This window comes from Acomys minous (genome assembly GCF_964271855.1).
Source record: "Acomys minous genome assembly, chromosome: 13".
NCBI lineage: Eukaryota > Metazoa > Chordata > Mammalia > Rodentia > Muridae > Acomys > Acomys minous.
This window is the reverse complement of record NC_140495.1, coordinates 72667909-72682992: the sequence shown is the minus strand read 5'-3', so window position 1 is coordinate 72682992 and position 15084 is coordinate 72667909. Positions and strand designations below refer to the sequence as shown.

The 15084-nt window shown below is 43.0% G+C and overlaps 1 protein-coding gene across 1 annotated transcript in view; it reads right to left on the bottom strand.

The window, feature by feature from the left end:
* The window catches only part of LMBRD1 (LMBR1 domain containing 1), a 90328-nt gene extending 75494 nt beyond the window's left edge, over nt 1-14834 (bottom strand). The window contains exons 1-3 of the mRNA XM_084753664.1: nt 14220-14834; nt 9122-9298; nt 165-225 (exon numbers count right to left, since the gene is read on the bottom strand). Of these exons, the coding sequence (XP_084609790.1) occupies nt 165-225; nt 9122-9298; nt 14220-14279 (298 nt within the window). The 5' untranslated portion in view covers nt 14280-14834. The remainder of the gene's footprint in view (nt 1-164; nt 226-9121; nt 9299-14219) is intronic.
* Nucleotides 14835-15084: the final 250 nt, after the last annotated feature.

The window sequence follows — 15084 nt, the reverse complement described above, 5'->3', positions numbered from 1 at the left end:
ACTGAAACTAAGGCAAAGAGGTTTAAGAACAAATGTATATTATGTGTTGCTGGCGTTCAAAACTATATTCTCATACATGATAGCAAAATTAAGAGTGTGCATGTGGTCTTAGTCTAAATTTAACTGGCAACTGGGAATAGAAAATGAAGCTGAAGGGTACTTACTATAGTAGCCATACAGAACGGTGTTCTCAATCTGTACGCTGACATTGGCATTAGCCCAGTCCTAGGATAAAAAGGAAACAAGTATATCAGCTTTAGCAACAGTCTGCCTAACCTAAGATTTGGTACAACTGAATATCATCTCTCAGGTCTGTTAGTAGCTCAAATAAAGTGCAGTCTCTACAAGCAATGAGAGCAGACAAGTAAGCAAATAGCTGTCAATACACAGATGCTGAGACAGCAGCACAGTTCTGGGGAAAGCCAGGCAATCAGGAGTGATTTCCCAAAACCGTCCTAGTGTGACTCTAGGAAGAAAGTACAGTCTTGGAAAGAGAACAGAACATACGAAGCAGGCATGACAAAACCTGCAAGCAGCTCAGGGCAGATTCCCCAGGGCTGTGGGAAGGTAGGACAAAACTAATGCAGGGGAAGGCAGGGCAAGTACTGCAGGGATCTGTGCCTCAGGCTAAGTATCTTGCACTTTGTCATAAAAGCAATAGAAAACAGATCTGATTTGTTTTCGGAAGTTGGGTATTGTGGCCATCGGTGTTCATAATCTACCTGGCTGTATGTACCATTAGGTTTTAGAAGTCGTAGATTGCTGAGGTGTGTCTATGAAGGTATTTCCAGAGAGAATTAGGAGTGAGACATACCTTGACAGAAGACAGCACCATCCCCATGGCTGGGAGCCCACCCCAAAGTAAGAAAGAAAAGGGGGTGCTTGCATTCTCACCTCTGTTGATGAGCCAGGGGTGGACTCTGCCACAGTCTCCACCAGGACATTCTAAGAACATCACCCACCCACTAAAACTTGAGCTAAAACGAGTCCTTTCTCCCTTAAACTGTTTCTGACTGGTATTTTGTCACAGAGACACAAAAGTAACTTGTATTTTGGGCTTTACTATTGTGTAGGAACACTTGATCAAAATCAGAATAGGAATGGGTGTATTTCCCTTTGCAAGTTTCGGTCCATCACAAAGTGAATCAGGGCTGGAACTCCAGGCAGGAACTGAGCTGAGACCACAGAAGGACCCTGGTGCGGGGGATGGCCTTGCACACTGCGCACTGAGATGCTGATTTCTGTGCACTGATTCTGTGATACAGGACACTCCTGAATCAGTGTCCTGTAAAGAATGCTCCTAATTATCTCTGATTGGCTAATAAAAGGCTGAATAGCCAATGACTGCGCAGAGCAGATAGGAAAGCTGGACTTCCTATCCTAGTCAGGGTTGGAGAGGAAGAGGAGGAGGAAGAAGAGAGAGAGAGAGGAGGTCACAATGAGGAGGCAGGGAGATCCGGCAGAAGCAGCCCAGGCGAGACTGAGATGGCAAGTACTGACACATGGACACAATGACAAATGGGTTGGAACAGAGGAGCATCTGTCCAGTTATAGTGCTTAAGGCTTCTAATAAGTGTAACAGGTTCTGGTTTCATCATTTAGGAGACAGGGCGGGTATTAGAAAAGACCCCTAATCATACCGTATTTCAGCGGAACCCTGCTCACTGCCTGCGCCCCATGGCTTGCTCAGCCAGCTTCCTCATATAACCCAGGACTACCTGCTCAGGATGGCACCACAGAATAGGATATGCCCAACTCTCATGAGAGCAGAGAGGAAAGGGAGCTACTTATGGGTGCAACACCGAGAATGAGAGTGACAAGAGGCAGTTTAACCAGGACAGTAGTAGAGAGACAGGTTGCAGAGAGAGAGAACTCAGGTGAAGACTGAAGGAGCTAGAGAATGAGAAAGAGCCAGAAAATTAGAGCAGATTGCTGGGATTAGTTTGAAGCCAAAAAGAGCAGGTAGGGGCCGAGAGAAAAGCCAGATTAAATAAGTCAGCTGGGAAATGAGCTTAAGCCAGAACAGCTGAGTCGAACCAGCAGCCCAGAGCTCAGTAAGAACAAAAAAAGAGAGAGCTTATTAAACAGGAAGTCTTAGAGACTAAAAATATTCTAGGCCTACATTACATTGTAGAGAGGCTAGAAACTTCCAGGACTAGGCCTAGGTTAGCAGACAGAGGCAATAAGCCTCCAACAGAGCAAGAACCTCACGAGAATAAACGTTCCTTTTACAACAACCTATGCATTGTATTAAATATAACATAAAAATAATCTGACAACTCAAGATACTTAACAGTATATAAATTATTTAAATAGAACGGCCCTGCAAAGGACTGAATGACTTTAGGACTCTTACTGAGTTCTTTGGCAACCAAGAAGCCTAACTTGGGCTTTCTTTTCCCACCCAGAAGGAGCTGAATACGAAATGTTAACTACCCATGGGACCTAGGAACCCAGGCTTAAGGTGGTCAGTTATCAAAAGATTCTAGCACCGCATGCACAGCATACACCTACTCAGCTCAAACCAGTTGATGCCTGGTTTATCTACTGACAAGACTATTCTGGCTACTCTAGAGCAAGACAGAAGAAAGTTATGGTACAGATGATCCTATATCCCAGTGAACTCCAGCTTGCAACTTTGATTTTGATAAAGAGGAACTCTTTACCCCTCACCCTCCCAAAAAAAAAGAAAGAAAGAAAAAGAAAAGAAAAAAAGAAAGAAAAAACAAAAAACAACCAAACCAAAACAAAAAACTTCAGTGCAGTATGTTTAAAGTAACAACAACAAAAATCTGGAGACAATCACTGTTCAGAGAAAGATGAGAAAACGTATTATCATAAAATCTAAACATAAAATACCATGTAAATACTAAAACCTAAGGTCTTTTCAAGAAAGCAAAAATGACATGGAGTGCTTTAGAGGAAGGGAAACAGAATATGTTACAACCAACACCTTAAATGCATTTATGGTCTCTTTAGAAATTCAATAAAAGGAAAATATCCAAACAACACAGAGAAGCTGATATTGTAAATATGGCCTGATGCCTACCAATAAGTCTGTAGACAACAGGAACGCTTTGTCCCACTGCTGTAAGTACCCAGTGCTGTAAGTGCCCAGTGCTGTAAGTGCCCAGTGCTGTAAGTACCCAGTGCTGTAAGTACCCAGTGCTGTAAGTGTCCAGTGCTCTAAGTGCCCAGTGCTGTAAGTACCCAGTGCTGTAAGTACCCAGTGCTGTAAGTACCCAGTGCTGTAGGTACCCAGTGCTGTAAGTACCTACTGCTATAAGTGCCCACTGCTCTAAGCACCCAAGTAAAGAACAAACACAGTCATATGTGTTGGCTCTTCAAAGCTGGGCTTTGAAAGTAATTCTTTATACATGAAAGCAGAAGATAAAAAGGAGTTTTAATTAAGATGGTCAAATCAGTGAGCTAGAGGGTGTATTTTTCTCTTTTTCTTTGTTAAACATTATACAAAGTTCCAACACATTTCCCAGACAACCAGAGAGCACTGTTGTCCTCAGTGAAAACAACTTACATGTTAAAACTTGGAAATTCCACAAAAGCCCAATTTCAAAATATAAACTAAGAATAGAAAATATAAAAGTAAATTAAAGCTAAATATTCATTGAAATTTAACATCTTTTAATTTAGAAGGCTTTTATGTCTAACTAATTTTAAGATAATAAACTAGTCAAATTGTTATTAGTTTAAAACTACAAATATGTGTAACATATACAACAGAGCTCAAGGACTATTAGTATATTTGCCTTTATATAATTCACTGTCTCTGAGTGTCCGATGTACTGTTGGGAAAGCTTACTTTAAAAACCCTTCCTTCTGTGCTCTTGATGTTTTATAAACTGTTGCTTCCCTGAAAAGAAACTAGTACAAATATCAGTTATTTTAAACTCTAGAGAAATGGGGAACAATCAAGAACTAGGACTAGAGACCAGAGACTAATAAACTGCAATATTTCAGAAAGGTTATGAATTCCACAGATAGAAGACCAAGTTGGTTACACACATACACTTCCTCTGCTATTCCTCAAGATGACGCTGGAAGCTCTCTGTCTAATCTGAACTGCAGCACAACTCTGCTACTCTCGTGTAACGACATCATCTGGGGAAAGGGATTCTAGTCAGGAGCCATTTCTTTCTCTATGGGCACCTGGCAATGTCCCGAGACACTGGAAGCTGGGGGAGGGGGAGGGGAGTAGCAGTGCCACTGGCATCTAGTGCCTGAGAACCTTCCACAACAACGATCATCCAGTGCTAAACACAACCAGCAGTGGAGAAAAGTCATGTAGAGGTACATCTCAGAGTCTGACTCTAAAATATAGACATGGACACAACTTATTCATAAATCTAAGACTGACCTTCATCTGTATTCAGATTTTAGGCCTTGCTTCCTTCAAAGCATGCACACTACTTTACTATCAACCCTTTTATTTAGAGTAAAATTCCTTCTGGTCAAGAGAAGAGGGTCTGGGTGGAGACCTAACATCCTAGTTAGGCAGCAGACCACCCCTGAGATGGTGGCTCACCTTAAGCCATACTAAAAATATGGACTGAATTACTGGTTCTTTTGGAAAACTGTATTTTCCTTGCAGAGCTTACAAGGCCACAGGCATGCATTCTGTAAGCTGGCCTGCTTTTCTCAGTTAGAGTAACTTCGTTCCTTCTTATCTCTAAGCGTGCTTTCTCCTAACCTTTGGGTTCCCCCACATTTTGGGCTTCCTTCCTGTTCCTTTAATCCCCTCCCTCGACCTCCATGTGCCTGCCCTCCATGCCAAGTAAGATGGCATAGCTTTCCCTTCTCCTCTGAGCAGCAGCTAAAGTTTACAGCTGGCCAGCCTTGGGGGTTTTCTTTTAAAATGATAAAAAAAAAAAAAAACTGTCCTGGAGTTTCCATTTAAGCCTATTCTTAAATTCTTCTATTAGTGAAACAAGAGGGGAACCCCAATTTCCTCTTACCACATTCATATTGAAAGCTCTAGCCCCTCCCTTCTTCAGGACATTATACTTGCAATGCCATCCTTTCTTGTCTGAAAAAACCCTTCCCTCTGGTGATTCACAGCATACACAACTCCAGTAACTTTCATTAAACACACACAGAGATGAGCACACAACCACAACAAGTGAAAAGTGCCTCTAATGACCCATCTCCACTTCCCCATAAAGCAGTGGTTTTCCACCTTCTTGATGCTGTGACCTTTCAGTACAGTTCCTCATGTTGTGGTGACCCCATCCATAAAATTATTCCATCACTACTTCAGAACTGTAACGCTGCTACTGTTTTGAATCATAATGTAAATATCTGATATGAAGAACATCTAATATGCAACCCCCAGAAGGGTTGTGACCCAGAGGATGAGAACCACTGCTGTGGCACAAACCTCCAGGAACACCATTCGCGTTCCCTACCCCAGCTTCCTCACCTCACTGGCCACATGGCCACACTGAGCTCACCCCTGAGGTTCCAGGAAGAACACAAGCTCCAGGGTGTTGTTATCACCAGTTAAAATAAGAACGAGAATGGATAAGCTAGACACGTAACAGCAATAGGCCATGAGATTAATCATGAGAGGAAGACAGACACAGCAAACACCATAACGTGTAATCTTCTGCGGCTGTAGCTTAGCTAACTTATAAAACCTGCACACACTGGAAAGACAAAAGTGTCCACATTAGTGTTGAGTTATAATATGTAGCAACATGCTTTATGTACATCTCTATTCAAGGTTCCTGGCCAACTGTATGGGTGTTTAATAGGACATTTACACCTATACCACAAAACTTTTGTCTGCGAAGTTAATTGTTTCATTAAAGCTAGAAACAAATTATTATGCTGGCTCATTCATATTATATTTTTAAAGTGTCACCAGAAACAACTCAGGCCTTATAGCACACACCTGCATTAGAATGATGAAAACACCAGGAGGGTTACTAGACAAAAACAGGAAAAGAGTGCACTGCCACTCAGGGCACAGAGTTAGCAATCACTACACATAGGCCCTGGAAGCACAGCCATAAGTCAGAAGGACTCAACCAATACGGAGTGGGAATGAATGAAAGTTAGACAGTGCACAAAGTGCATATGCATGAAGGAACAAAAGACACACACACAGGAAGAGACTGTCATCCAGAATGGAAAACAACTGAGAAATTCACCAAAGCCCGTGGCTCACCTTATTCAACACCTCAACTTACAGCTGCAGCACAAAGTCAACAAAAGTAACCGTTAAATATGTGGGCTTGACTTTCACTAAGCACTGAAAAGAACCTCGACAAGAACTTTGAGACGAGGGTGGGTTAGGAAGTTTTGTCCATCGTTTCAGTTTTTACTTTTGTAAGGCAGCAAATATGAGGCTTTATATGAAAATAAATTTTCAGGAATAAAAAAAAATTGTGTGTGGACACAAAACACAAGTGTGGAGCTGGGTGTGGTAATGATAAGGATGCACAACTGGGGTCCTCAGGCTTCCACAGACTGTGACCTTTAATAGAGTTCCTCATGCTCGGGTGACCTCCAACCATCATTTCATTGCTACTTCATAACCGTAATTGTGCTACTGCTGTAAATCGTAATGCAAATGTCTGATATGCAGGATATCTGATATTGACCCCCTCGGGAGCGGGTCATGACCCACAGATTGAGAACCAGTGCTATCACCTCTGTGTTCATCAGACTGAGACAGAAGAATGGAGGGCTTCTGGCTAACCAGGGTTATACATGGAGATGCTGATGATGACCACAATGATGATGACGACAATAATAAAATTTTAAAAGTGTACCAAAAACAAACAAACAAACAAACAAACAAAAAACAAACCCTACCACATTACTTCCATTATAGGAACTAAAAGTAAGCAAAACTAAAGACAATAAGATAAAGAAACTAGGAGTCGAAGCAGAGCCCAGGTCTGAGACATGTTTAGCAAGAGCTCTGCTGCTGAGTCACAGCCCCAGTCAGAGGAAAATGCCTACACTCTTGTTCTTAAGTACAATAAACTCTCCCAAATTGAACTAACACAGAGGCGAGGGACGTACCTTACTGATACAGCACCTGTCTGCTTGTGCTAAGCCCTGAGTCTGATTCCCAGCAGTGAAGAAAATAATAAATGAAGGAATCCAGACTAAATTTTAAAAAAAGAAAATAACTATGATGCATAAAGATAAGTAATGTAGGCCTGGGTACGAAGGAGCAGCAGTGCACAGGAGAGTTCATGGGTTTATGAAGGTGCTCACTTTAGAGACTTCAAGAAGAAAACATTTCCCTGGAGCATATAAGTAGTCTACATTAAAAACCAAACAAGGGATAACTACACTGCTTGTCCTGTATCAGAATACCTGTACATATTCACATACACATGTATTAATGTCACAGGTTGCAGGGAGAAAAGCACACCTAGTTTATAACTATGTACTTCCTGGATTTCATTATACTACTTCTAATAAAAGCTCCATATTTTTCTTACGTCAGAATCGTTTATCTAAGAAACATGGCTGTATATCCAACCCCAATCACAAGAAATTATGTAATTTACTACTAAAACGACATCAGAGAAAATGGCCTCATAATGTCAAAACCAATTACTTAATTACTTATATCCAAAATTATTAAAGATATTTACTTCTTGGCCAAAAAGAACAAAAGCAAACAAACAAACAGCCTAATACTAACCCTAATAAAACCACTAAGGATAATCATTTCCTCCTAAAATATCTCAGTGTAAAACACGAAAGTGTAAATTAAATTAAAATAAATGAAGAAAGAAACAGACTGTTTGCTAATCTACTGAAATATGTATTTCTTAAAAAGTCATCTTCCCCTATAAACACAAATGAAAATGACCCCTGGAGGCAGATAGCATGGCTTCAGATGCTTTCATATTTTTAAGCTGAACCTGGTTTGTGTGAACAGTAAATGCTGGTCCCTAAGAAGTCATGGGTAATCTATCCCATAGAGCTGCTTGGAAGTCAAGGAAGGCAATGTAGGTAAACACCTGACACACGGATGCAATTCAGCAGGTGTCAATAACTACACTGTGTGGCACACACTAAGACTCCATTAATACTAACTAGAAGTCTGTCCTACAGGAAAAAAAGAAATTGTAGTTTCTGCAACAGCCAGAATACATCCAAACATAACCATACACACAGAAAAAAATGTTATCAACTATGAAGTCATTTATACCAAAACCAGAGTTATTAAAGCACTACGCATTACTGAAATGCAAAGATTACTACTTTAGTCAAGTACCATGTGCCAGACATACACAATGCCTACATCACAGAGACTTAAGTAAGCTAATAAGGAACTAAAGAAATTTGCATATCTGAAAGAGACCATCTTCCAATCTACGCATTTCCTTTTTTAAAATGAGGAAGCCAAAGTACAGAAAAGTTGGCTAACTTGGCCAAAGTTACTCAGCTCAGATTAGCAACACTCTCTCTACACTGGAACGCTATGACATACAGTCAATGCTGTTCTGCCATTAATGAAGCCCTCCTAAATCACTTATTTGTGGCATGAATGTGAATAAAACCAAATACACTGCAGAGGATTTATAAGAAGCACAAAAACAAAACCTATTATAATGAAATATTTTCACATGAACAAATGACTCCTGCTACAGGCTGGGTTGTTGAATTAACTATTCCCATATAAGGTCTGCATCTAGTCTCCCACTGTGTGTCTGCATCCTCTATGGTTCATTTTATGCTTATTTTCTCCCAGACCCACAAGGAAACCAGACCGGAGGGATTGTTCCGTGGTACGAATGCTAGCTACCTGAGAAAACAGCAGAAGCTGAGTTCAGGTACTCGGCACACACATGCCAGCCAGGCACGGCCACCCACAGCTATTCCTCAGCACTGGGCAGTGGAGGCAGAGCCAGGGGATGCAGACAGGTCCCTGCCACCCACCAGCCTGACCCAAGCAGAGGAAGATGCCTGGCGTCCACCTTTGGACTCTCTGTGCATACGCGCAGATGCACACACAACACACAAGAAAGAAAGAATAAGGAAAACAAAACACACCGGTCTGCTAAATGAAGCTATTGCTAAGCAAGCATCCACAGGGGAAAAAAAAATCATCACACAGCATAATACCACTTACCTTAAATGTACCATTTTGATTTTTCATGTAAGAAACCAAAAATATATCCACTGGCAAAAGTGCTGACGTGATAAGTGCAACTGCCAGTGAAAAAATGGCTGTTACAGTGGAGACAACTTCACTTTCCCGCTGACTCTGGTATTTACGGACATATATCCAGCAAAATGCCAAAATAGCCTGAAACACAGCAAAAAGAAATACCTATTATTACCTTAGACATTCTTGAACACTAACATCAACCCGTATTGGAAAGTTACTTGGGTAACGGTTCTTTTACATGTGTAAGGAAAATATTGATTAACTTGCACAAGATAGGATGTCAAAGCCTATTTATGAATGCAGTTCAATTTTACGTCTTATGAGTAAGAGTGCATATATAGCCTCACCAAACATTATTAGTAGTTACACATGTCACACACACCCCCAATATCTCTCCAACCTAACGGAAATGTGCCTGAAGATGTTCTTTTCCAGTCTTATGGTAAAAGCATCCCAGAACGGAAGATGGATAGAAAGTAACTTCTGCAATGACAACTCGCAGATGCCATCCACCGAGAGCCTCACCATATACAAGCTATAATTTCAAACTTCAAAGTGCATTAAAGAAAAGTCAATAACGAAAATGGAGTCATGTGCTTAACAACTTTTTCTGGTGAAAACTGTGCCCAGAGGTGATGAAGCTAACATCGTTAGCTGAGTGGCACTCTTAGGACCTCTCGAGTGGCTAACAGATAACAAAGGTTATGATTCGGCATTATCAGGCAGCAGTGCGATCATACAGGGAGCCTGCTAAGGCAGGGGCTATGCCCATCTCCCAGAGGTTCAGAATTAGAGGCCCAGGTGGGCTGTGAACATCTCTAGAGTGGGCATGACCATGGCAGTACTGGTCAGGTACTGTATTTTGAGCTCCTATGTTCTACTCAATGATAGGAGGTTACAATCACATACAAAGTCAGTGGTTCCCAACCCTGACTGTGAGGTAGACTTACCTATCTAGTTTTTAAATACCTTCCTACATCCCCTACTCCATATTAAGTCAATCTGTGAGGCTCTTCCAAGCATCAGGGCTTTAATGTGAGAGAATTCTAATCTATGTCAACGTAAGGACCACGGTTCTAAACAAGACCTACAATGAAAAAAGGCCTTATTGTGTGCCTTTTATCCAAACCCTACCACAGTTAAGGTACCAAGAAGGGTTCCCCTACAGCTGAACATTTTGATTTGTCCGACTGTAGATAACCCCACTCTATATCCCCAGCCCCTAAGCACTACTGCCTGTGCCCTGTTCCTACAGTGTCTGTCACTTGTAGAATGCCATCGTGTACACACAGAACATCTCATCTTTTGAGTCTGGTTCTTTCACGTTGCTCAAGGCATTTGCAATCCACCCAAGTTGTATGTCATTCTTACATACTGCTGCCATTTCAACACTGTCATTTACAGGAAGAAGGAAAACAAGAGAACAGAAGCTAGATATAAATAAGTAAAAATAAATGAGTAAACAAACAAACAAATACAATCACAATAAAACCAGACCTACTCAAATTCTGGCTTAAGTGTTTATTCCTGTAAACATTCCTCAAGTTTGCTGAGCTCACTGGAAGCTGAGCCTTCTCTATCTTCCACATTTACCAGCACTTAAAGCAGTGCTGGACACATTTTACACAGACTTCTAGAAAGAGGTGTTAGCATGTTTACCAAACTGAAGGTGATAAGTATCACACAGAAAATACATACCAACCACACGGAGACAAGCCAGGCAGAATCATCTAGCAAGGGGGTTTACTATTTTATGAGAACCCCAAAGTTTTCCTTTAGGTTATGCTACAGATGACAACAGTAACTGTATCATGAAGTAAACCAATTGTCCTGACAAGAATAAAAACTTTCCTAATGGGCTTTCAAGACTAAATGAGCTATCCTGTATGGAGAGTAAGGGCTTAACAGGCAGCAGTGTAGTAAATAGCAATAAAGTAACACCGTAAAGCATTTTGTTTCCTTTTAAAAAATAAAGGAAACATTTTAAAATAGCTCTCCAACTCTTCCCAATTTGGACTTAACTGTTCTGAGCATTGGGATTTTAAAAACTCCCTAGCTGGTTTTAATGAATGGCCAAGGCTGGGAACCAACAACGCATAGGAAACAATGAAAATCCTAAAGAGTTTTGCTAAACTAGGAAGCAGAGGAGCACGGCAGTAAGCAGCACCCCTCCATGGCCTCTGCATCAGCTCCTGCCTCCAGGTTCCTGTCCTGTTTGAGTTCCTGCCCTGACTTCCTTCAATGATGAACAGTGCTATGGAAGTGTAAGCCAAGTAAACCCTTTTCTCCCCAAGTTGCCTTTTCGTCATGGTGTTCCATCACAGCTACAGAAACCTTAAGCAAGCAATTTAAAAACCCAGTTCTGACATTTGGATGCATGATTTGTAGGCCACTGTGGGTAAAACTGGAGTGTATTATCACAAACCAAGAAAAAAGGACCAAACTGTCCTGGAGTCTGCGAAGGGAGAAGAAGACAAGCAACAACTTATGACCGTGCTTGGTTATATAGTAAAACTTCATTTTTATTACATTTCAACCCATGAGATTTAAACTCTGTGCAGTAAGATAAAAAAGCATGCAAATGCCCTGAGTATACCAGAGCAGAAAGCCAAGCCAGCCGTCTTCCTCAAACAACAGCATTCTGAAAGTAGACTGCTTTAGACTTTATCAAATAAACAACAACAAAATAGCACTTTAGAAAAACCTAGAGGGGCCGGGCGGTGGTGGTGCACGCCTTTAATCCCAGCACTCGGGAGGCAGAGGCAGGCGGATCGCTGTGAGTTCGAAGCCAGCCTGGTCTACAAAGTGAGTCTAGGCCAGCCAAGGCTACACAGAGAGACCCTGTCTCGAAAAACCAAAAAAAAAAAAAAAAAAAAAGAAAAAAAAAAAAAGAAAAAGAAAAAGAAAAACCTACAGTATCTGTTGCCAGTGACAAAATGCGTGCTTTTGGGCCAGTGAGGGTTGTTTACCAAAGCTGAGTAACAACCAAAGTGTTGTCGCCAAAGCTGAGTTTGCTCTGAGATTCTCACCGTGGAGGGACGTTCTCCTCCGGCCTGCACCCACACACCATGGTGCACTCAGGCTTGCACACGTACACACGAACCCCCCCCCCCCCCGCACTCCTCCAGACCAGCACACAGACACACCATACAAACAAATGAGTAAAATGCCATTTAAAACCTCATACTTTGCAGTGACAATTAGAATTTTGGAAAACTTGTAAAAGTTGCTGTGAGCCTGACAACTTTTCAACACTTAGCCCTTCTCGGGCCATCTCTGACAAGTTCTGCGGTAGTTTAGTAAATGTGCCATCTGTTATTACATAATGCAGTGTCCTCACGTTCAGGGGATGCATTTCCCACAGTCACCACTGCCTCCTGAGTATCAAACTGATCACACATCAAACCCAGGAATGGGTAAAAGATCCACTCAAAGGACAAGCTGGACAAATGGCCTTGCAAGCAAGGGAGAAAATGCCCACTGTTTTAGATTGCACATTGCCGCAGAACGCTGGCACTTGCTGGCTTGTGGCGCAGTTACAAAAAGAAAAAAAACATGCCCAGCTATCAACATAGGCCTCTACTTCTGAGTACAGAGCACTAAGACTGCATTCAACAAAAATTTAACTTTCTTCCAGACTGAATGAAAAGCTGACATGAATATAGCTCCCTTCTAATAAGCCAAGCCAAGCACTAAATTGATGGACACTAATTTAATTTTTAATAAATCACTATTTTTTGCACCTCGCAAACATACTTCCCTATCCTCAGGCTGTACCTGATGCAACTCCACTAGCTACCTAAAGACTACTTCCACTTGCATTTTCTTTCAATGGTATCCTCCCTCAAGTCCTGTTTCATTTACAAAATTATAGTTTGTCTTCCAGTGCTTAAAATCCATGTGTCCCACGTGTCATCAGCTCTTTATAAAAGCCATATATTATTTCGTCTGTATCCTCCTATGATCTACAGTAAAACAATGGAACTGTAAATGTATTTTCAGTAATCAAGATAGTCCCGTCTTCACACTGGTTACATGCATACTTTTCTCTAAATAAATGGGCTGGGAGAGCTAGTGAATTCCCCAAGTACAGGGCTTGATGGCTCGGGAGGGCACCCCACTGAACTCTAGGCCTTCCAAATCCCTCCATGAGCAAAGTTTAGTGTGGCCAGGGGCAATTAGGTTTCAAAGTGAAGGGAGTCTCCATGTACAGAAGGGTGAATTTAGGATCCCGGAATGAGCTGGGCAAGTTCTCTGTGTGTTTGTGGTTCCTGATGGAAAGCTTGGTTAGTGGCACAGACTACACAAGTGTCAGTCTGAGGGACCTGAAAAACTATGTCAAACAAGTTTCAAACTGCAAACACTAAGTAACCAGAGGGCTGACATCCTGTAAGAGTTGGGGGAAGGGTTTGACAACTGAACGTTCCAAAGAGAAGTAAACTAAACAAACCAAGTCAGTTGCATTTGGGTAAGAAAGTAAAAACCAGATCACCCTGGGCCATTACAGTTAGGTTCTGTGCACTCAATGATTAGAGACGAGAAGGCTGGGAAAGGTGGCACCTGAGGTCAGACAGGTAGTAGTATATCCCAGCACTGGCTGACAGGAGGGCTGCACCTGCTCTGCACCGTTCTCGGTGGAATGTGGCACCTAGAACGTGACACTCGCGTCACCAAGGCAGAATCGCACAATGGGCGCGAGGAAGCACAAGGCGGAAAAGGAGCATTTAGAAAAACAAACAAGTGGCCAATCCAGGACCCAGGAGACTGGCACAGAGGCGGCGAGGACTCCAATCAAAGCCATCACGTCTTTCTCCACCCCAAGGGAGTGGGCTCATCCCCAAACCCACCCGCGAACCATATTGTCAGACAAGGGATGAAGTCTAAAGTTAGGAAGAAGACCTCGGGGAGTGAGCACCTCCCCACTTTCCTTTAGGGACCCACGCGGACCCAGCAGAGAGCAGGGCGGGCCAGGAGGGTCTCCGGACTCGCGAGGCCGGCGCTGGCCCGCCCTTCTCCTCCCACCTCCGAGCCCTGGGAGAACTCGGAGCGCCTCTCCTACCAGGAGCAAGAGGCCGAAGATGCACCAGCCGATCACCAGGTCGGCCGCCGCCGCCGCCATCTTCGCTTCCGGTCACGACGGGCCCAGAAGGGAGGGGAGGGAAGGGACCTAGACCGACAGGGACCCGGAACCGCGCAGCCTAAAGGTTAAAGGGGCGGAGGGGCGGAGCGGAGGGTTGCCAAGGAGACCCGACCCGCGAGCGTCCCCTGGCGACCAGCCGAGCCGGGGCGGTGCGCACCGGACACGCCGTGACGTCACCACGCTGCCCGCCTACGCGCCAGCTACGTTCCACCGTCTCTGGCTGGGTCTCCAGAAGCTCTACAAAGTCTGGACCCTGTGATCCTGACTGTCCAAGTGAAGTTTAGGGGCTTCCATTGCTTTCCAAAAAACCGAGGTTTTGTTTCCAATATCCAAGCAGAAATCATCACGGTGCAGGAATGACTCAGAAGAAAAGAATGCCGGCTGCCCAGATGACTATAATTTGCTGGTGGCCAGGCCACGTCATTGTTTGGCCGAGGACTGCGTTACCATGTGATGTTGTCATCTGCGTGTACCTGTGAATTTCCATGCTTGCCTGGGTCCCGTGGTGTGTGTATTGGTGCATATTTAAGCTGAATAAACAAACCCTGGCGTGATGTTTAGTTTTGATTTCGGACTTGATACACCGCAGAGCCAACTGCATTGTGTAGATTAGATTGGCCTGTGGGCATGTGAGGGATTTTGTTATTGGGAAGCCCCACCCGGAATGTGGGTGATACCATTTCATGACCCTGGACAGGAGCTAAACTGAGCACTTGGCATGCATGCAGAACTTGCTGTCCCCTTCTGACACTGGATGTGAGCAGTCACTCCACATTTCTACATG